General features: G+C 33.7%; 1 protein-coding gene and 1 long non-coding RNA gene across 2 annotated transcripts; both read left to right on the top strand.

The window, feature by feature from the left end:
- Positions 1-223: 223 nt before the first annotated feature.
- LOC114325984 (trypsin-1) lies at positions 224-22,388 on the top strand. The gene is made up of 4 exons (XM_028274144.2): positions 224-389; positions 4,551-4,842; positions 18,946-19,145; positions 22,094-22,388. Exons 1-4 carry the CDS (start codon positions 338-340, stop codon positions 22,342-22,344), a joined length of 795 nt encoding a protein of 264 aa, XP_028129945.1. The 5' UTR covers positions 224-337; the 3' UTR covers positions 22,345-22,388.
- LOC126882415 (uncharacterized) lies at positions 8,128-17,908 on the top strand. The gene is made up of 3 exons (XR_007697331.1): positions 8,128-9,993; positions 10,146-15,988; positions 16,038-17,908. It is a non-coding gene; the product is annotated as an uncharacterized LOC126882415 (long non-coding RNA).
- Positions 22,389-23,084: the final 696 nt, after the last annotated feature.

A 23,084-nucleotide genomic window follows, 5' to 3' on the forward strand; every position in this document is an offset into this window, starting at 1 on the left:
TTGCAAAATGTAGAAGCCTCGGAGGTGTAACCAGAGAGGGTTCATTGTTTTCAATCAGGTAGGATGTAGAGTAATATTTTGGTGTTGTTTTATGTACTATTAGATTGAAAACATAGTCTTTTAAACATACTTTAGTTACTTTTATATTATTATATACAAAAATATCTTCATATAACTGATAAAGAATCTCCGATAATATAATGTTATTTGTTTAAAACTTTTATCTGATGTATCAATTGATTTAACTTTTTTTTCAAATATAGTTGATTTTTCGTATTTAAGAACGTGATTTTCATTTAATATTATTTATAATCGTAATATAATAAGCTAACTCATCATGAAAACTGCCTTACTTTCAGTGTTAACTTTAGCCGTTTGTACCATTGATAGTAAGTAAAGAAAGCATATTTTTGTTATTTAAAATTTCTAAAAATATCTTTGAATTTACTTTTCTTTCTCTTTCCCCTTTCATTCTATTTTCCATCCAGTTGTCTCTTTCCACGTTTGCTTCTCGCAAGGCTTTCTTCTAAGGTTTCGGTAGTTTTTTCTGGATTTCCCTAATAATTATTGGCGTTATTGCTTACATTAGATCCATATGACTTCGTGACTTCACATAGCCACCCTTATTGTAACGTGTAAAACATAGTTAAGCCTTATGAAATCACCCTGTAAATTTATTTTGATTTAACCCTTAAACGCCCAACCTTTTTTAGGTTCCATGTACGCCCAAGGGTGGGTAAAAAATGTCCACCTCGAAAATAGCTAATATATTTATTGAGAGTTGTTGGAAATGGATAAAACTTAAGAATCTTATGCTTCATAAACACATCAATGTCTAAAATATTAATATAAACAATTTACAAACCTTACAACAAAATTACAAAGTACATAAAAATTAACATACTAGTAAAAGCCAGTAAGTCAGATTTGTCGGTTTTCTCCATATTCTTCTTTTCAATCTCCTCATTGGCGAATAATTATGTAGATTATGTAATTATACGTCGATAATTATATGGATTATCTTCCTACCAACGAGAAATTATATAGAAACCTTTAGTAACAAGTTCTACCAAGGGTGTACTTTTTATGCCCACCCATATTTAACTCAAGATGCTACTTTTATTTTCAAAAATATCGGTAGGACCAAATTAACATTCGATAAAGAGCTGTCTTTTTAACAATAAATAATTTTTTGAAAATTTTTAAACACGTAATAAATATGTTGCAAGGGATTGCGCATTAGGTGGACATTTTTTACCCACCCTTGGGCGTTTAAGGGTTAAGTAAATTAAAGGCAAAGTTTTTCAATCCTAATAGCGACATTAATAATATTGATAAATATTAAAAATGTTACTAAAAGATTTTTAAATTGAAAATTTATTGGTCCATTTCCCTGGTGACACCTCCAAGGCTTTTACAATATGCAAGCCAGATGGATGCTGCAGTGTGAAGACAAAAGGGAAGGAATTCTACACTATGCAATTCACAACCCCCGTCTGCAGCTTGGTAAAGTTCCAACGGAAAATGGACCTAGTTACTCTATAGGAGTAATACTAATATAAAAATAAAAATAAAAATGTATACCATTTTTATTCAGTTGCAATGCGAAGGCAAAACAATCTTATTTTCACTTAGAATACGGAGCGCAGTCCAGCACTCTGAATCGTCGATTTTCGACTCTTATTGGACTCTCATCGGAGAGACGTAGGCCTGCTACTCCATACTCTAAGTGACCAACATCGAGAGTTTATCCCCCACACCGCAACTGACGTGAATGGATTAGGCGACTAGCGTCATCTGGCAATTATTAACCCTGGAAGCTCACACTTGGGTGTGAGATACCCATCGCGACACTTAACTGCATGTAGCTTGCGCAGCTGCATTACGATGGTAATGCTGCTTTATGTAAATTCAGTCTCTAGTCTGCCAAGGACGGGTGTGTAGTTGCGGTCTCATTTGAGCAATATTTCCATTCACGAGAATTTATTGAATACAGGCTAGGGTATGTAGCACCCATGTGTGAGGTTTGCGATCAAGTGTGCGTTCAAGTTAATGACCTAACGACACAACACCCCACAAATTTAGTAAAACAAACTAGGTGTTATTTCTGCAAAGGCAAAGATGGAAAAGCAAAGCGTGCATGCTCGGCTTGCTATAAAACATAATGCATGGAGCATAGAGCCACACTGTCTTATGAATGTAGTTACTAAAATGAGTGAAACTGAAATACCTGGCTAAGAATGAATATGAATATGAATATGACTATAATCAAAAGGTGTTATATTTTAGTTAGAAAGACCGTTTTGTTGTTAAATTAAATTAAAATATTTTGAATTATGTTTCCGGTTTTTTAGAAAATGTTTTTTAATTATTTTTAGGTATTTTTAATATTTTTTTCTTTTGTGTTACTACAATTAATGGAGAGAAAATAAAATTATTGATTTAATTATTCTTATGTATTCAATAGTGATTAGAGAGTCTCTGGAAATCATAAAATATTTACTTTTTTTTTATTTCTTCACAAAAAATCATTGGGTGTCTGACACCCATGTGTGCGGTTTATTTAAAAAAAAAATAGGTGTGATCTTCCAGGGTTAATGTCGCTATTAGGATTGTCGCATTAATAATGTCGCTATTAGGATTGAAAAATTTTGCCTTTCAATTGCCAGATGACGCTAATCACCTAATCCATTCACGTCAGTTGCGGTGTGGGGGATAAACTCTCGATGTTGGTCACTTAGAATATAGAGTAGCAGGCCTACGTCTCTCCGATGAGACTCCAATAAGAGTCGAAAATCGTCGATTCAGAGTGATGGACTACTCTCCGTATTCTAAGTGAAAAATAAGATTGTTTTGCCTTCGCATTGCAACTGAATAAAAATGGTATAAATTTTTATTTTTAATTAATTTAAGTACTTTAATTTTTATAAACATTTTTTCGCGAAATCGTCTTGTTAAGACCACCCAGCTATATATTGTGACTAATTGCAAATATTTATCTATAAAAAGGAATACTTTTTTCATTTTTATTCTATTTCCTGCTGTGTAGACCCAATCGACGTATCAAATTGTAAGAGAAGTATGTTTTCGAGACCTTTGTAAAAGAGTAAGATATTTTTTATAGCTTTCCCATTTCTTTATAATCTTCTGTTTCTTCGCCTATTTGACTTTGTCTCAAGTTGGGAGTCCAAGTTTATCCCAGATTGTCTCCAGTTAGTCTAAGTTTATCCCTTTGAGAGCTCTAAGTTTATCTGGTTTATTTGATTGGGGATCTAGGGTTATTCACCTGTTGAATACACCTTAAATATACAGGGTGTCCCAAAAGTAGTGGAACGGTCGAATATTTCGCGAACTAAACATCGGATCGAAAAACTGAAAAATACGTGTTCAATCATTTTCAAATATCTATCCAGTGATACCAAACACCAATCCCCACTACACCCCCTGGAGGTGGGGTGGAGGATAACTTTAAAATCTCAAATGGAAACCCCTAATTTTTCTTACATATTTAGATTCGTTACGTAAAAGTAAGCAACTTTTATTCAAGACATTTTTTCTAACTGTGGATAGATGGCGCTATAATTGAGAAAAACGATTTATCCTGATACCATAGGTAAATTATAGAAACGGTCTAATATCTCGAGAAATACACTTCCAAATAAGAAACCAAAAAAAAAAGGTTTTTAATACTTTTCGAAAACCTATCGGATAACACTAAACATGACCCTCAAACCCACCCCCTTTCTGGGGGTAACTTTAGAATCTTAAATGGCAACCCCCACTTTTTATTACAGATTCGGATTCTTTATGAAAAATTAAGCAACATTTATTCGAAACATTTTTTAGAATTGTCGATAGATGGCGCTTTAATTGGAAAAATACGATTTATTAGCGCCATCTATCAGCAATTTTAAAAAATGATTCGAATAAATGTTGCTTAATTTTTCATGACGAATTCGAATCTGCAATAAAAAGTGGGGGTTGCTATTTAAGATTTTAAATTTACCCCCACCCCGTCTCCAGGGGGTGGGTTGGAGGGTAATTTTTGGTGTTTATCGATAGGTTTTCGAAAAATATTAAAAACCTGTTTTTTGGTTTCTCATTTGCAACTGTATTTCTCGAGATATTAGACCGTTTCTATAATTTACCTATGGTATCAGAATAAATGGTTTTTCCCAATTTAGCGCCATCTATCCACAGTTCTAAAAAATGTCTTGAATAAAAGTTGCTTACTTTTACGTAACGAATCCAAATCTGCAAGAAAAACTAGGGGTTTCCATTTGAGATTTTAAAGTTATCCCCCACCCCACCTCCAGGGGGTGTAGTGGGGGTTGTTGTTTGGTGTCATTGGATAGATTTTTGAAAATGATTGAACACGTATTTTTCAGTTTTTCGATCCGATGTTTAGTTCGCGAAATATTCGACCGTTCCACTACTTTTGGGACACCCTATATAATATACCCTAATATGTTTTATGTACTTCAAATAAATGTTTTACATTGACAATTTTATGGCATATATTTATTATTATACCTAATTTGAATATCCAGGTTCTTCACTAAAATCCTACAGAATATTCGGGGGACAAAACGCGAAAGAAGGTCAGTTTCCTTACCAATTATCGCTTCAAGGTCCACACTTAGAAAATTTGAATCCTAACCAGCACTACTGCGGAGCCAGCATCCTTTCTCATAACTGGATTGTTACCGCAGGACATTGCTGTTTAGATAACGTTACTGCAACCCGTATAATTGCAGGAATAATAAACGCTGCTGGCGAGGACAGCGAATACAAACAGGAGAGAAGTATTGCTGAAGTTTATGTACATGAGGATTTTATTGGGTGAGTATGTTATGCCTGGCCGCACCAACAGATCTTATGCTTAAGCCGTGCCTTAAGCTCAGCTTACGAGGAAGTGCGGGGATAGTAGGGAGTTTTTGTGCACACAAATACGTAAACGTAACGCATCTTTTTGACATATACGCTTGCGCATTAACGGTTGAACTCCCGTATCGCGATACGTATTACCTAAGGTTACGGGCTGGTACGTTAGGTTCATACGCATCCCTATCGAGCCGAAAGTCACCGAATGCACACGAGGATCTTGCCCGATTACCTACCAAATGAACATTTCATCAGCGTACTATCCGTTTATAAACATTTTAGTCTAGTTTAGTCTATTTGAGTAAAATTATTCTGTTTGTAATTGGAAATTGGAACTTCATAATAGATTTAAAATTTTATTGTTTTTAAGTTGTTTATTAATAAAGCAAAACAAACAAATCTTGTATTAATTTAAGAAATACAGTGATCACCACAATTAATAACTAGATAAACAAATGACCTAGTTTCAGTAAAATTTTCAAATAAATATTACCACACTATTTACATTATACCTACTGGAATTCTGATGTAGGTATACAATAATTTACAACTAAAAAGTAGGTATAAACAAAAATAAAAAAATTTTAACCTAAGGAAAAATAATATTTTTATATTTAAATAGAAGCAATTAAAACCATACAATTTCATCATTCATTTATCTTTTTTTACATTTGTATATTAATTGAATATTGTGTGAACATTGTTTTATTTTTTTAAATGTCAACGGAATTTAAAAATGACTTTACGATTTGCTTTACGTTACGTTCAAGCAGTTACAAAAACTACCTATTTTAACATTCATCCTCTACGACATAGTCCTATCGCCAGGGGGGTACAACAGCCTCCTTTATTCAGATGGACTTACCCAAGTTTTTTTCATGTATTTTGACCCGTAGAATACGAATTTTTTGGGTAACAGTTGATCCGGATGTCGATAAGATTGTTATTGACCAAGAACTTGAGGAATTACATAACAGAGATTTGTCGCAAAACAAAACATTTTTTGGTATTTTTTGGGTCATTCTAAGCAAAAAATGTTTCCACAATTTTTTTCGTAGGATGCCTAGTTTTCGAGATAACCGCTGTTGAACTTTCAAAAAATCGAAAAATTGCAATTTTTGAACCCGAATAACTTTTGATTAAAAAATAAAATAGCAAGTCTGCTTACCGCATTTGAAAATTTAAGTCACATATATCGGTTTTGATTATTTGCATTGCTAAAATTTTATTTTTTTATTGTTAAACAAAGCTATAAACACATAGTGTTTCCCGTGCCTTTACATGCGTTTTAACGCATGCTACGTAGAAATAGCCTCGATTGCACTAGTACCTATTCTACCTACTCGTTCGATTTTAAATGAGAAATCATTGAAAACATCACTCACGCACTAGGTGTTTGTATGTATAGCTTTGTTTAACAATAAGAAAATAAATTTTTAGCAATGCAAATAATCAAAACCGATATAATTTGACTTGAACTTTCAAAGGCGGTAAGCAGAATTGCTATTTTATTTTTTAATCAAAAGTTATTCGGGTTTAAAAATTGCAGTTTTTCGTTTTTTTGAAAGTTCAACCGCGTTTATCTCGAAAACTGTGCATCCTACGGGAAAACTTGTTAGAACATTTTTTGCTTAGAATGACCCAAAAATTACAAAAAAATGTTTTGTTTTGCGAGAAATCTCTGTTATGTAATTCCTCAAGTTCTTGGTCAATAACAATGTTATCGACATCCGGATCAACTGTTACCCAAAAAATTCGTATTCTACGGGTGAAAATACATGAAAAAAACTTGGGTAAGTCCATCTGAATAAAGGAGGCCGTTGTACCCCCCTGGCGACAGGACTAACACGTTAGTTGCTTTACGTATTCGCAAAATTAAATTCCAACAAAGGGCGCTCAAAATTTCAAAGATGGACGACAACGCTAGGAAAACAATTCATTTTGTCATTTGAATTCACAGTTCTAAAACGTTAAATCAAAATCATTTACAGGAGTGTTTTGCCAAAGTAACCACTAAGTTTTGCAACTAAGACATCTTCTAACTTAAAGACAACTCAAAATTTGATGCTAACTACTGATTTGTTTTTACCTTTTTTTCATAAAAAAATCTGGCCCCCGATAATCACACAGCGTTCTAAAAATTATTAATCTATCTTAGGATTTCTAATTTTTTTTTTTTTAATTTAATTAATAGGTGCACTACAGCTCATTTTACACCGACAGATAACAATTTTTAATTAAATAAAAACTGGAAACTTGGAAACTAAGTAGGTGAATTTATTTTATAATAATTGTGTTCTGGAAATTACGAAGTGGTCGGGATATTTTTCATAACAATGTACATTCTATGTACAGAATATATAATACATTTTATTCATTTATTTAATTTTGCAGTCGCTTAAACATTAAAAAATACTACGTTTAATACAAACGTTAAATTAACAAAATGTGTGATTTGGCATTGGTTAATTTAGGTCATTACGTAGAGTATAATAGGAATGAATACTGAGGAACACTGCAATAGTTTTTTTAAGTCGAAATTATTGTTAATTACAACATAAACTGACCGCAAATATGTACATAAGTTAATGGCAAAGTCAATGTTTTCCTTGAGTTGATGCTTTTCAAATTTGCCACCAGGCGTCGCCCACTTTGCGGTTCCTCGCCAATACGGAGATGCGTACGTTACGTAGCAACAAAAACTCCCTAGTAGGGAGTTTTTTTTGCTACGTAACGTACGCATCTCCGTATACGTAAAGCAACTAACGTGTCGTAGAGGATGAATGTTAAAATAGGTAGTTTTTGTAACTGCCTTAACGTAACGTAAAGCAAATCGTAAAGTCATTTTTAAATTCCGTTGACATTTAAAAAAATAAAACAATGTTCACACAATATACAATTAATATACAAATGTAAAAAAAGATAAATGAATGATGAAATTGTATGGTTTTAATTACTTCTATTTAAATATAAAAATATTATTTTTCCTTAGGTTAAAATTGTTTTATTTTTGTTTATACCTACTTTTTAGTTGTAAATTATTGTATACCTACATCAGAATTCCAGTAGGTAGGTATAATGTAAATAGTGTGGTAATATTTATTTGAAAATTTTACTGAAAGTAGGTCATTTGTTTATCTAGTTATTAATTGTGGTGTTCACTGTATTTCTTAAATTAATACAAGATTTGTTTGTTTTGCTTTATTAATAGACAACTTAAAAACAATAAAATTTTAAATCTATTATGAAGCTCCAATTTCCAATTACAAACACAGAATAATTTTACTCAAATAGACTAAACCAATAACCAATATAACCTTAAAATGTTTATAAACAGGTAGTACGCTGATGAAATGTTCATTTGGTAGGTAATCGGGCAAGATCCTCGTGTGCATTCGGTGACTTTCGGCTCGATAGGGATGCGTATGAACCTAACGTACCAGCCCGTAACCTTAGGTAATACGTATCGCGATACGGGAGTTCAACCATTAATGCGCAAGCGTATATGTCAAAAAGATGCGTTACGTTTACGTATTTGTGTGCACAAAAACTCCCTGGTGTGTTACCAAGTGTTACCAAGGGAACACTGTTACATTTGAGTTCTGTTCCATCTCTTGGTAGATAGGCGAACTACATGTGCCGCAACCTCTTAAAGGTAGGATGCCTTCCATAAATCAGTTATCACAGTTGAATACAAAGTGTTTGGTAGTCGCATATTTTTATAACAGTTTTTGTACCTGTAAAAAGTAAAATTTTCCAGATCCAAGTTTATTAGCATATGGGTAAGTACGTTGGTAATTCATTAATGTTATAACCCTAATAGCACACGACGTCCTTTGGACGTCCAAAATAGGTCCATTTTTGGTCCTTACGTCCATGGACTATAAACGGACGTCCTTTGGACGTCCCATGTTGGACGTCCTTCGGAAGGAATAAATATGGACGTCCTTTGGACGTCCGACGTTGGACGTCCTTCGGACGGAATAAATATGGACGTCCTTTGTACGTCCGACGTTGAACGTCCTTTGGACGTCCATACTGGACGAAATACGGACGTTTTATGAACGCTTATATATTATATTGGACACATTATACCAATTACGGGATCAAATAGCAAAATAATTCAATAAAATATTAACTTGGGCGTTAACTTTACGTTAATGAAATACAGTCAAACCTGTCAGTAACGGCCACTAAAATGAAAGAACTATTGGCCGATATAGAAAGGTGGCCGTTATTGCCAGTTTTTGTAGTCTAGATATACAGTAAAACTTGTGTTACTGGCCACCTGTACTAACGGCCAGTTTAAAAATTCCCCAAACCAATTATATCTAGACTACAAAAACTGGCAATACCGGTCACCTTTCTATATCGGCCAATAGCTTTTTCATTTTTAGTGGCCGTTACTGACAAGTTTTACTGTAATTGGTTTGGGGAATTTTTAAACTGGCCGTTAGTACAGGTGGCCGGTGTTTGCAGGGGGCCGGTAACACAGGTTTTACTGTAGTTTAAATCGAAAAGATTAAATCTTAATTCAAAATTGTATATACAATTATTACAATTATAAACTAGAGTTTAATATCCAAAACATGTTTTTGATTTTATGTAATGTAATGAAAATCTTATTTGTAAATTATTGGTTACAATGTTTAACAATAGGAAATATTCAAGAATAAATAAAATAAAAGTTTAATCCTAACAACACAAAACATTCCAGGAATGTAGGTACTACCGTTCTATTCCGTGAACATCTATCTGATTAAATTATGGGTGGAAAGTTACCACAAGATATAAATGTCTTCCTGGAGGGGTAAAATTTTCCATTACAAGATTTTAAGAGAGGCCATTTACTGTTCAATTTGCGTTCATTTTCAAATTTGCCGCGCGAATATCTATGTAGCGTCGCGTGGTCATTGGTCATCACCATCACATTTCATATATTTCATTTTCGTTATAACCGATAACCTAAAAATTTAGTAAAAATTTTGATTGGAAAAAAATGCATCGATAAGGGGGTGTGGGAAATGGAAGAAATTAGTGGCTTTTTTGCTGTACTGTCTACTAGTTTTTGCTCTGGGCTCTGGCTGGATCTCTTGTTTAAACAATTTTGTAAGTATTATAAAATCCGTTTTCAATTTTCTTTATTCTTTATGAAACGAATCATTTATGCATGCATATTATTACCTGTAAATAGTATCTATATCTTTTGATTTTTAATTGTAAAGAATAGAAAAATTACCGTTCATTTTAATTTTTTTTAGAATCAGCTGAAAGTGGTCTACAAAAAAAACCAAGAAGGAAATGTATAGCCTTGTGGCTATGAAAGGCAAAAGAGAGATATAAAAAGTGTATTGGCTAGTTGGAAGAAAGTCCACATTGTCCATGCATAATAAGTTATTACTTTATCAACAAATATCAAGAAGATAGCAGGAAGTCAGGAGCAACACAAGCAATTGAACAACTTTCATAAGTTCAAGAATATCGAGGAAATCCAGCTCCTCGATACTACTGGGCAAACTAGAAGATTGAAGAGGACAAAGCCTTTTGAACTAGTTTGAGTGATAGGTGATAGTGAAAAACGGAGCATAGTGCTTGTGTGCTGTGCCTGTGTATGTTAGAATAGTGCACGATCTTGTTAGATTAGATAAGAGACGCTATGGGGTAAGCTCTTCATTTTAAGAAACAGTAGTAATTTAGGTTAAATTAAAATTGCTCATTGGTCAGTTATGACCAGATTGTTTTTTTATGTTTGGCAAAAAGGACTTAAGTCAGAATTGCACATTGATAATGTTTTGATGATTTCTGGACCAGAAAAAAACTGTTGTAGATGTAAACTGTATGTACAGTAGAATCTACTACAGTACTGTAGAAATCATCAAAACATTATCGATGTGCAATTCTGACTTAAGCCCTTTTTCCCAAACATCAGAGAATTGTAATGTACAATAATTCTCCTATCTGCTTTTTCATGAATTTTGTAGGAGACGAAAAACCATTTTTAGGATCATCTGCTTTCACATGTAAATTTTGACATGTTTTGTAGTAAATAGATAGTTGAATTTACTACAAAACATGTCAAAAAATATATGAAAACAGGAGGTGACTATAAAAAAAGTTTTTAGTCTCTCTTACAAGACTCATGAAAAAACAAATCGGAGGTATGTCACATCTGTGACTATATCCAGGGAATGTCTAAAAAATATACTTTGATGTCCCAAGAACCAAATATAACCTACAGTCCATCTAATTTACTTACTGTTGCACGTCATTATCTACGCCAGAGATCTAAGTTGACATAGTTGCCAAAGTATAAAAAGATCCTGAACCCATTTTAAATAAAATATATCACATAATTATTGTAAACGTGGATTATACAACAAAACAAATTAATATTCAATGTAAATAAGTAAAAACTTAAGAAATAGAGAACAAGAATTAAGTTATAATCTTTTAAGATTTGCAGTGCAAGCGTTTTTGCACTGCATTGTTAATAATTAAAAAACGGCTCCGAACTCTTGGCAAAAAGCTGGTAGGTTTCTTTGTATAAGTATGTCTACAATAACAACTAAAAAAGTTGTCAGATATACTATATTCGCTCTCGCGAGATTTTTTTTGAGACATTCGGAATAGGAAACGTACAACACAAAAATTCCTACCTCACACTATTAACTGCTAAAATCAACTCAAATCAACTTAATCTTTCATTAAAAAAAGAAGAATTATTAGAAATAGTGGGAGTGTCTACTAAACTCATAAAATTTTGTGAAGTTTATTTCTACAAAATATTTTTATTTTGTACAATAAATAATTTTCTCATTTGCTATCAATACATTATAATGGTTTAAATAAATAAATATTGATTGGCGTAAGGTTTATGTTATTTTTATGTCTGTTTACTATTAATAATATTGGATATGAGCAGGTGCATTGGTTTTGTAGTAATTTCCAGTCACTTCTGACAACTGAATTTTTCAAAAAAGAAATTACTAACGTCAGTGTCAAAAAAAATCTTGCGAGAGCGAATGTAGTATACCTCGATGATTATTCCAAGTCGTTATAAAATTAGGTGAAATTTATATTTTTATAGTAGAGGATCTTTTTATAGTAAAGTAAATAATAAAGACAGTAAATATAATAAATAAAACAGATACTCATAGTAAAGAATATAAACAAATATGAAGTGTCATCACCACAACTGTCAAATAAATGTTACCAATTTATTCTAAAATGTCACCTCCGTTCGATTACAGTTACAGTGTGATCCGAACAAATCTGCTTCATAAAAACGCTTTATAATCCATTTATACAAATTAAATGAAACATATTATTGTGTATTTCTTTAGGTTAACATTAATAGAAATCTTCAAATATTATTTCTACGCGTATATAATAAAATATGTCTAGAGTCTGTATTTCCAGTGTACTCAGCAAAGTGATTCTAAAAAAGAACACACCTACCGCCTAAATATGTCGTGTTGGTATCATGCGACCTCACAGACTATGACGCGGATGACGCACAACAGTTAGTAAATTAGACGAAGTATGTAGATATATACAGGGTGTAACAAAAATACAGGTCATAAATTTAATCACATATTCTGGGACCAAAAATAGTTTGATTGGACCTAACTTACCTTAGTACAAATGTACACACAAGAAAAGTTGCAGCCCTTTGGCTGCAACTATCTTACGAAAAAACTATAGTAAAATTTGGACACACCATAAAATTTTTATGGGGGTTTTGTTCCTTTAAACCCCCCCAAACTTTTGTGCAGGTTTCAATTTAATTATTATTGTAGTACCATTTAAACACAACGTTTTAAAAACTTTTTTGCCTCTTATTGCTTTTTCGAAAAGTCAATTTTTATCGAAATATTTTGAATATTTGTCAAATCCACCACATATTTGTATATGGTTAAGTACGATTATGGAGACTTGGTAATAATATGCAGACTTATTTATGCTTTACATTTTTAGGTATATTTTGAACCATATTAAAAAAGAAGCCAGATCTCAATAAAATGTGCCTTATCGAAAAAATACAAAGAGGCAAAAAAGTTTTAAAAACATTCTGTTTAACTAATGGTACCTCAGTAATAGTTTAATTGGAACGTACACAAACATTTGGGGGGTTTAAAGGAACAAAACCCCCATAAAATTTTTATGTAGACATGTTAAAAAAGAAGTCGCAACTCGATAAAAACTTCCTTATCTGAAAAATACTAAGAAACAAAAATATTGAATTTAACTAATGGTAACTACCACAATAATAAAATTGAATTGGAACGTACACAAAAGTTTGGGAGGATCTAAGGGATCAAAACCCCCATAAAATTTTTATGGGGTGCACAAATTTCACCATAATTTTTGTTTAAGATATTCCTGCCATAATACTGCCACATGTCCATTTTCAATAAAAAATCGCTAATAGTTTTCGATATAATCGAAAAAATCGATTTTCATTTTGTAATTTTAAAGGGCTGTAACTTTTTTTATGTGCATATTTGTACTAAGGTAAGTTAGGTTCATTCGAACTATTTTTGGTCCCAGAATATGTGATTTAATTTATGACCTGTATTTTTGTTACACCCTGTATATACAGCCGATTACGCACCACCTTAAAAATTGGGCATTTTTGATGTCTCGAATTTCCTAAACCTGTTGTTGCATCTAAGTGATTTTTTTATAATATTCTAGCCTAGGCCCTAGGCTATAGGTTAAGTACCTCCTTATGCTTGTCATGCACGGGGAGCTATACTGTAATATATATTATATCACATCGCTCTCTATAGTAATGAGTGAGCCTGTACATACGGAACCATTTGTTTAAGGTTTAATACCCCATATTTAAGGTGGTGCGTTAATTTCTTGGAGAAGTGTATTGTAATTTAATGTAAATAATGTAATATCCAATAATTGTAATTTAATATAAGATGTAATATAAGTTCCTTAAAAAATATATTTTTTATTTCCCACGACATTAGATGGATGTTCGGCAGCAAGACATTGGACCAAACTGGGACGTCCTATGAAGGCCCAATTGACGTCCACCGAACGTCCCTTCGGATGTTAAGTGGACCTCCATTGGACGTTTGGCAACGTGGCATTTGGACCAAAATTGGACGTCCTGTTAATGTCCAATTCACGTCCCCTAGGACGTCCGGTTAAGGTCCAATTTACTTCCGATTAAGGTCCAATTTACGTCCGATTAAGGTCCCATTTACGTCCGATTAAGGTCCAATTTACGTCCTATTAAGGTCCAATTTACGTCCGATTAAGGTTCAATTTACGTCCGATTAAGGTCCAATTTACGTCCGATTAAGGTCCCATTTACGTCCGATTAAGGTCCAATTTACGTCCTATTAAGGTCCAATTTACGTCCGGTTAAGGTCCAATTTACGTCCGATTAAGGTCCCATTTACGTCCCATTAAGGTCCAATTTACGTCCTATTAAGGTCCAATTTACGTCCGATTAAGGTCCAATTTACGTCCGATTAAGGTCCAATTTATGTCCTATTAAGGTCCAATTTACGTCTGATTAAGGTCCAATTTACGTCCGATTAAGGTCCAATTTACGTCCCCTAGGACGTCCGATCAAGGTCCAAATTACGTCCGATTAAGGTACAATATACGTCCCCTCGGACCTTAGATGGACGTCCAATGGATATTTCTAATGGATTTACGCTTGAAACCATAACCAATATTTAATTATGGCGCTAAAAATTTAGTTATATGTGCATTATGTGTTACAGGGTACAGTGTTAGGGGAAGGGGGTATGATGGGGTAGCTAAGGAAAATAACAAAAATACAACATAATTACTACGTTTATTACTATTACTAATTGATGGCACGTTACGTCATTAATCTAACTATGATTTGGTACAATCTTTGGAAAATCAACCTATCACATTTTTCAAAAATTAGCCATTAATAAGAACATTATGAAAAACCATCTTGCCCCCATACTATGGGGTATGATGGGGTAATGGAATTGGGGCATGATGGTGATGCTAATTAATTTTCACAAAACAAACAAAAATATGTATTTGCTCCAGATCTTCATTGTCCACCCTAGCACAAGCATTGTGAGCTCAACATCCACAGATCTGGCAGCCTACCCAGGGTTCTGACGATGTCACTTTATCTATGGCTGTTTTCATAGCATCTCTCGACCACTCTCCTCTTTTTGTTTTTTTCTTGTAAGTATGGTATTATCTAAAATAATAATCCAATGTTATTTATTAAGAAATTTAAATTAACCCAGACTTACCACCAATGTCCCATCATACCCCGCACCCAATACCCCATCTTGCCTCAAAAGGTAACTTTGAACAAAAAAAAATTCACTAATTAAATGTTTAACGTATTCACACAAACAATATGCCATTATCAAAATAAGAATACTAGTAAACAACGATAAAAAAGACATTAATGAGGTGATCGTAATTACCTTAAAATAACGATGGTTGTCCTTGCACAAAATTAGATCAACGGATCGCTAAAACAGTTTTCCGTTTGTAAACAAAAAACGCGTGCACTCTCATTCACGGTTACTCTTGCAGGGACCGTTAGTCGAATGACTGACTCTTCCTATTGAGTTACTGCATGCTATTCACCAACGTGTAGTTTCTTGTTTGTGTGCGGTACCCCGTCTTACCTCGAGACCCCGTCATGCCCCCCATTCCCCTACACAAATTTTTGTAACACTGTACCCTTCAGTAAAACAAATAATTATAATTTTATTGATTACAAATTTATTTTAGTGAGAAAATGCCACGTAAAAACAAAGGTGTAAGAACCCTTTTAAAAACCGAGGATCAGATTCTCAAATAAAAAGCTGTTCTTGAGGTGGTTGAAAATGAAATGAGCATTAGAGGAGCAGCGAAAAAATACAAATTATGTCACATGACGTTAAAACGTTACATAAATAAATACAAAAATTCAGAAAATCCTCAAATAATAAAATTTGAACCAAATTACAAAATAAATCAAATTTTTTCCAAAGAGTTGGGAGATGAACTCAAATCATATTTAATAACAGCGAGTAAAATACATCATGGTCTGACCCGCAAAGATACGTTGAAACTAGCCTATCAATTGGCTGTAAGTAAATTGTTATAACAATTTAAAATTATCTACTTAGAATTTTTAGGTTTCAGGTTCGCAATGGGCTAAAGATCCCGAAAAACTGGGATACTAATAATTCAGCGGGATAGACTGGCTAGTAGGATTCCGTAAGAGACATCCCATATTGTCTCTCCGCAAACCTGAAGCAACAAGCTTATCAAGAGCCACAAGCTTTAATCGGACTAATGTAAATGCTTTCTTCGAAAATTTAATCAAAGTATATGAAAAATTTGGAGATACTATATCCCTCGATTTGATATATAATTTGGATGAAACTGCAATCACCACGGTTCATAATCCACCGAATGTTCTGTCTGCTAAAGGACAAAAACAAGTTGGCCAGGTAACATCAGGCGAGAGAGGAGTGTTGATTACCGCTTGTTGTATTATCAATGCTCTTTGAAATACTGTTCCACCATTTTTAGTTTTTCCAAGGGTCCATTTCAAAAATCAAATGTTATTTGGTGCACCTGCAAGTGGCAGTGCAACAAAGAGTGGTTGGATGAAAGGGGAAATTTTTGTTGAGGTTCTGATCCATTTCCAAAGACATGTTAAGTGTTCAAAAAAAACCCCGTGATATTAATTTTTGACAATCACGAATCGCATATCACAATTGGCTCGTTGGAATTTGCAAAACAAAACGGGATAATTATGGTAACGTTGCCACCACATACAAGTGGAAAGCTTCAACCTCTTGACAAAACTGGTTAAAAAAACTTAAAATCCAATTATAATTTTGTTTGCAACGACTGGATGATCTGCAATCATGGAAAAGTAATTTCCATCTATGATGTTGCTGTTATATTTGGTAAAGCATTTCCTAAAGCATTCTCTATCTCAAACATAGTCAATGGGTTTTCTTCGACAGGCATATGGCCTTTAAATCGAAATATATTTACAGACGATGACTTTTTGTCATCCAGTGTGACAGACCTCCCTTTGCCTACAGCATCTTCCTTACAGACTTCAAACAGAGATCAGCCTCAGCATTCTACCTCAGCACAAGTTCCTTGTGACATGACATCCGAGTATGCATTATGTAACCGATTCGAATCATGAAAATATAGCTGAAAAGTCTCTAACTAGTCCTTCCACTTTAACTCTTTCGCCTTCACCTCGCATTATAATACCTCCATCTACACCTCCTAGGAATATGCAGCACCAACAAGCAGAGAGACCCTATATGCCAAGTGTATTGATCGAACAACCAACTTTAATTTCACCTGAACTCGTTAGACCCTTTCCAAAAGCCCCACCAAGGAAAACAAAGAACACAGGAAGGAAAAAAGGGAAAACCATGGTGCTAACAGACACTCCTACCAAGGACGAATTAGTAATTGAATTATTGGAATGAAGTAGAAAGAAAGCCAAGGCTGTCAAGAAGAACATCGTTAAGGAGAAAAAAGAGGTCGAAAGTTCTGAGGAATCAGAAAGCGAAGTTCCTAATGCTGAAAGTGATGCTAGTAACAATTTGGGAGAAGAAGAAATGGAAATAGATTATTCATCAGTTTCAGTTGGTGGTTATGTGCTTGTTGCTGAAGGGGAGCGTAAAAGTAATATTTTTTCGGTGGGTTTAGTCGAGGAGGAACTGGAGGAAGAATATGTAATTATTTACATAAAGAGAATTAAACCTCTGTTTAAATTTGTAAAAACTGAACAGTCCTACACTTTTCGCAAGGAAGATATTATACACAAATTGCCACCACCAGTTGCTGCAGGTGGAACAAACCGAACATCTGAGATGCTGATTTTTGACTTTAAAATTTTTTTGACTTTAAAATTCACTTGAATAGGTTTTGTCAAATTTACTGTTTATCTATGTTGACTATCTTGGTAATTTTGATATTTAGGCATTATGTTTATAGCTTTAATGAACAATAAATATTTTTCTAATCATTTGGGTATTTAATTTCATCTTTCTCATGTTTTTATACTTTGTAACACTGTCGCATGCTCATTGTAACACAGTACACTACCGCAGGGTACAGTGTTACAAATGACAAATTTTCAAAATCATGCTATACTTTCATAACTTATTATTGTATTGTTTTTTGATAAACTATTGTTATAATAGTTTATCAAAAAACAAAGTAAACTATATACTGTCATATAATGATAAAAAGAAACTTAAAATATTCATGTCAGTCAACTTTGTGACGAATTGAAAAAAGTTGTAACACTGTTCCCGCACTTCTCCCACTCGTTGCACTATTGTGTCTTAGATCGATTTTCAGCTTGCCGTAATGGATTTCCACGTGGGATGCATCTTAAAATTTCCAGTGAAGACGTGCTAAGATAGCCGAGCCCCATCTATAAACTGAGCTGGGCTAAGCTGGAGCTTGTGATTTGTTGTTGCAACCAGGCATTAGTCTTCTGATATTTGAATACCATTTTAAAGTTAAAACAAGTAATTGGACTTAAGTGGTAGGTTTTCACCCAAAGTGATCGAAAGTAGAACCTGAAGTTAATATTTGAAGTCTTCGTGTAACTTTGCATCGATTGATATAAGATTTCACCTTTTTGGAGAACCATTTTGGCCTAGGAGAGTCAGTTAGCTTTTGGCCTAAGAAAGACAGCTGACTATATCTTCTAGACCAAACATAGTTGGATGATAAACCCACATTACGAAAGAAGTTTTTATGTGTTTGTATCGTTTATTGGCCGTTTTTTCTGTTTATTCTTCTGTTTTGGGGTTGTACGGAAGACAAAAAATGATGACACATTATAGTACAGATTAATATTCTCAAAATGCTCACGCATATGCCTCAAGTAGTAGTACTTTTTTCTAATTGACCATTAGCTCGGATGATGACGTTTTTGTCGAAAGCACTTAGCTAAATAAATAAATTATTTCTTACACACTTTGATACACTATTTTTTCATTCAAGTCTGTACTAATGTTTCAGTCTTTCAACTAATCTTTATTATTCTAGCGGTGCCAATCCACATGATATCTGCCTCATTAAAATAAACAAACCATGGGTTTATAACGACAGAGTTCAACCCATAGCTCTTCCAGTCCAAGACTTAAACATCATAGGAGAAGTCGTTGCATCTGGTTGGGGAGAATCTGCTCCAGATTATTTTCCTGACATGTTGCAATGGCAAAAATCAGAAATGCCAGATGAAGAGAGTAAGCATTTTTTTCTTTAATAAAAGTAACATCGTTTTCAAACACGATTCACAGTTTTATAGTAGCGAGATTTTAAGTAGAATAGAACCTAATAAAATATGAAATATCAATAGGTATGCTAATTATCTCTTTATAGACTTCGAAAGCGCATATGACAATATACACAGAGAATTCTTAATAAAAGCAATGAAAGAATTTAATATACCAACACAACTAATAGAACTGATAAAAGAATCTCTAAAAGTAGAAAGTAAAATCCGGATACAAAACGAACTAACGGAAACAATAGATGTGAAAAAGGGACTACGCCAGGGAGACGCTCTATAATGCATCTTGTTCAACATCGTACTCGAGAAAATAATGAGGGACACAACAGTCAATACTCGAGGAACAATCATTAATAAAAGCGTGCAAATACTAGCATTTGCATATGATGTTGACATAATCGCAAGATCAAGAAGAGAAATGATAGAGGCATTCAATCAAATAGAACGAGCTGCACAAAATAGTGGCCTTAAAATCAACCAGAACAAAACAAAATATATGCAGGTAAGTAAAAACGCAGAAATAAGGCAGCCACAAAATATAACAATAGGAGAATACAACATTGAGGGGGTAATAGCTATTTGTATAACAAGGGAGGAAAGTGCTACTTTTCCTCCCGACAATGAAGTTTACTGCCCGACGCGTAGCGGAGGGCAGTAATCATTCAAGGGAGGAAAAGGCACTTTACTCCCATGTTATACATATGGTTTTTCCACCTTCCTCAAATAACAAGTCCTTTTTTCATTTTTACTTAATTTATTTATGTAACTAACCAACAAAATTTATTAAAACTAAATACTAACAAGTAGGTACAATATAACTGTCAACTGTCAAATATAAGTCAAATTATTAATGTAAACATTGTTAAATCAAAATAACAATTTACTGTTTTTTACCATTCTGCAAAATATAGAGTGTTTTATAAATAAACTTTAAAATGTATAGATACTTACGTAATAGAAAATAGATATTATACAGGGCGTCAATAAGTTATATTTCATGAATGAAATAACATGACGTCACTTTTACTTTTCCTCCCTAGGGAGGAAAAATATTTTCCTCCCTAGGGAGGAAAAGTACAACTTTGCTCCCTACAATCAGGTCCGGAAAAAGTATACTTTCGGTAGAGGTAGGTGGAAAAAAACTTTCCATACTTGGGATCCCTAGTGACGTCTGATAATAACGTAGCGGAGGAAGTGAAGAGGCGAATATTTATTGACAATAAAAGTTACCATGGCTTAATTCGGCAACTAAGATCAGATAACGTAGCAAGAAAAACAAAATGCCAAATATACAAAACCCTAATAAGACCGGTACTCACATACGGCTCAGAAACCTGGACACTCACTAAAAGAGGGGAAACATTGCTAGCGACCTTTGAAAGAAAAATCTTGCGACACATATATAAGGGCACAAAAGAAAACGGAATTTGGCGAAGAAGGTACAACTTTGAACTACACAAAATATACCAGGATCCGGATATCATAACATTCATTAAAATAGGACGGCTGCGTTGGATGGGACATGTAGAAAGAATGGAAGAGGGCGAAATGCCAAACAAAATATTCAAACAGATGCCAGTAGAAAAAAGAACAAGAGGAAAACTGAAGCTGAGATATTTAGAACAAATAGAAAATGATATGTTAACCTTAAAAATAAAAAACTGGAGAAAAAAGCACGAAACAGATCAGAATGGAGAAGAATCCTGGAACAGGCCAAGACCCAGAAAGGGTTGTCGAGCCAGTGATGATGATGATGATGATGATGATGATGATGATGATGATGGTGATGATGATGATGATGGATGATGATGATGATGATGCTGATGATGATGATGCTAATTAGAGTAAACTATAAAAAATAGGGTACAGCCGGGTTTGAACCGTAAACCTCTCGATCTGCAGTCGACTGCTCTACCACTGAGCTATATCCGCTTTTGACTAACGTACTTTACAACGGGATGTAAATGTAATTGCATTATTTGCATTTAAAATGGCTTAAAATTCAAAATGAAACTCAATGCATCCATGTAAAAGCTATTGAATATTGCATTGTCATCGAGTTCTGAGCTATTCTGAAAATTTCAGATACCTAGCTAGTCGGGAAGTATGATTAAAATCGATTACAAAATATTTCCGGGACATACTGAAAAAGAGACAGACAAAGAATAAGTAGTGAAGTATATAAAAACGTTTTAACCTTTAACTACACGCGCTGGCGTATTTTGTACGCCAGATGTAAGAATTCTACTGCAAATATATTTAAGAATTTAATTTTTGACCTTGTTTATCTCTCTAACCTATCACTGGAATGTGCTTTGCAATTTGGTTTTAGTTTCGTTATAATCGGCGTTCTGGGAAGATCGTAATTTACAGTTTATTATTTGTTGTTTCCGGTGGTGGACAATATACGTCACGATTATATTAATATAAGTCGTAATATAAGTACATATTTCAATTGTTTTTTAGTCATTATGGCACAAAATATATTTTTCTTTATAAACAATACTTTTTCTCCTTTAAAAAATCACATTTCAAAAAATTTTTTATTAGTAATTTTATTTATCATGGAATCCAGTTATTCGATGATTCCAGTTATAAATCCCAATTGGCTTACTGAGAAGGAACTCCAAGTATTCACTGATGCCGAAAAAGGTTTATAACAAACAACTAAGTGTATTTTTTCAAAAAAAAAAAAATAAACAAATCCGCTGTTTTTAAGTGTATTTTCTAGTGGCATATAAAGTACGCCACGCGTGTAGTTATGTTATAACTTGATGCGCGGGTAGTTAACGGTTAAAATAAAAATATTACATTGATCTGAACTATTTGTCTAGTTATGTCCGCCACATATTTGTAGTAAAAAAACTGTAGATATTTATTTATAAGCCTAACTTTTTTCAGCTTGTGTGAATTTGTGTGACAAAATCGAAGCAAACCCCTACGATAGTCTTGCAAATGTATGTACAGCAAATCCTGAAGCTGATCATGGTGTTTGTCATGGGGATTCCGGTAGTCCTTTGGTTTTAGATAAACAGTTAGTTGGAATAGGATCTTGGGTATTTGGTCCATGTGGTAGAAAAGGCGCTCCATCTGTGTTCACCAGAGTAAGTCACTATGTTGCGTGGATCAAGCAACATGTTACTGAATTGTAATACAAGTATGTCAATAAATATAGGTCATTAAAGTATAAAATAAACATTGGTTTACTTCTTCTTCATTTCTATAAGCCAGTCTGCTTGTTTATCGTGTCATCTATGGAAGTTGCGTGAAAGAGAAAATGCATACTTGAAAAGCAATATATACTGGAACCACACAGGATGCGTTCGAACAGACAACGGAAACACCAATTACATGAACATAGAACGAGGAATGCGTCAACGGTCAAGGGTGCATTCTGTCCCTCTATTATTTAATGTCTATGCCGAACATATTATGAGAGCTTCTCTTGAAGATCGCCCTGAAAGTGCCAGAGTCAATGGAATCATCATTAATAATGTAAGATATGCCGATGACACCGTAGTATTGGCGGAAACAGAAGACCATCTAAAAATATTGATGAACATATTATCAGAAGAAAAGAGGTTGGCTTGGACAATAACTTTTCCAAAACCAAAATCATGGCATTCCACAAGAATCCCTATGAACAAATTACACCAAACATACAAATAAATGATATCACCCATCAGAGTTCTTAAAGCTTCATATACCTGGGCAGAGAGGTAAATAGTCAGCTAGACCACTCAAAAGAAATTAGCAAGACGCATTGAAATAGCAAGGTCTGGTTTCATGATCATGAAATGTGTAAAATGCTCTGTAATCCCTAGCTATCAGTCACAATAGGATTGAGAACACTAAAGTGTTATGTGCTATATTATTACTATATAGCTGTGAG

Source organism: Diabrotica virgifera, chromosome 3 (assembly GCF_917563875.1).
Source record: "Diabrotica virgifera virgifera chromosome 3, PGI_DIABVI_V3a".
Classification (NCBI taxonomy): Eukaryota; Metazoa; Arthropoda; class Insecta; order Coleoptera; family Chrysomelidae; genus Diabrotica; species Diabrotica virgifera.

Coding starts and splice junctions, on each gene's coding strand:
- LOC114325984 (XM_028274144.2), top strand. CDS start 338: ATGAAAACTGCCTTACTTTCAGTGTTAACTTTAGCCGTTTGTACCATT. Junction 4,843..18,945: donor GTACATGAGGATTTTATTGG/GTGAGTATGTTA, acceptor TTATTATTCTAG/CGGTGCCAATCCACATGATA. Junction 19,146..22,093: donor AGAAATGCCAGATGAAGAGA/GTAAGCATTTTT, acceptor AACTTTTTTCAG/CTTGTGTGAATTTGTGTGAC.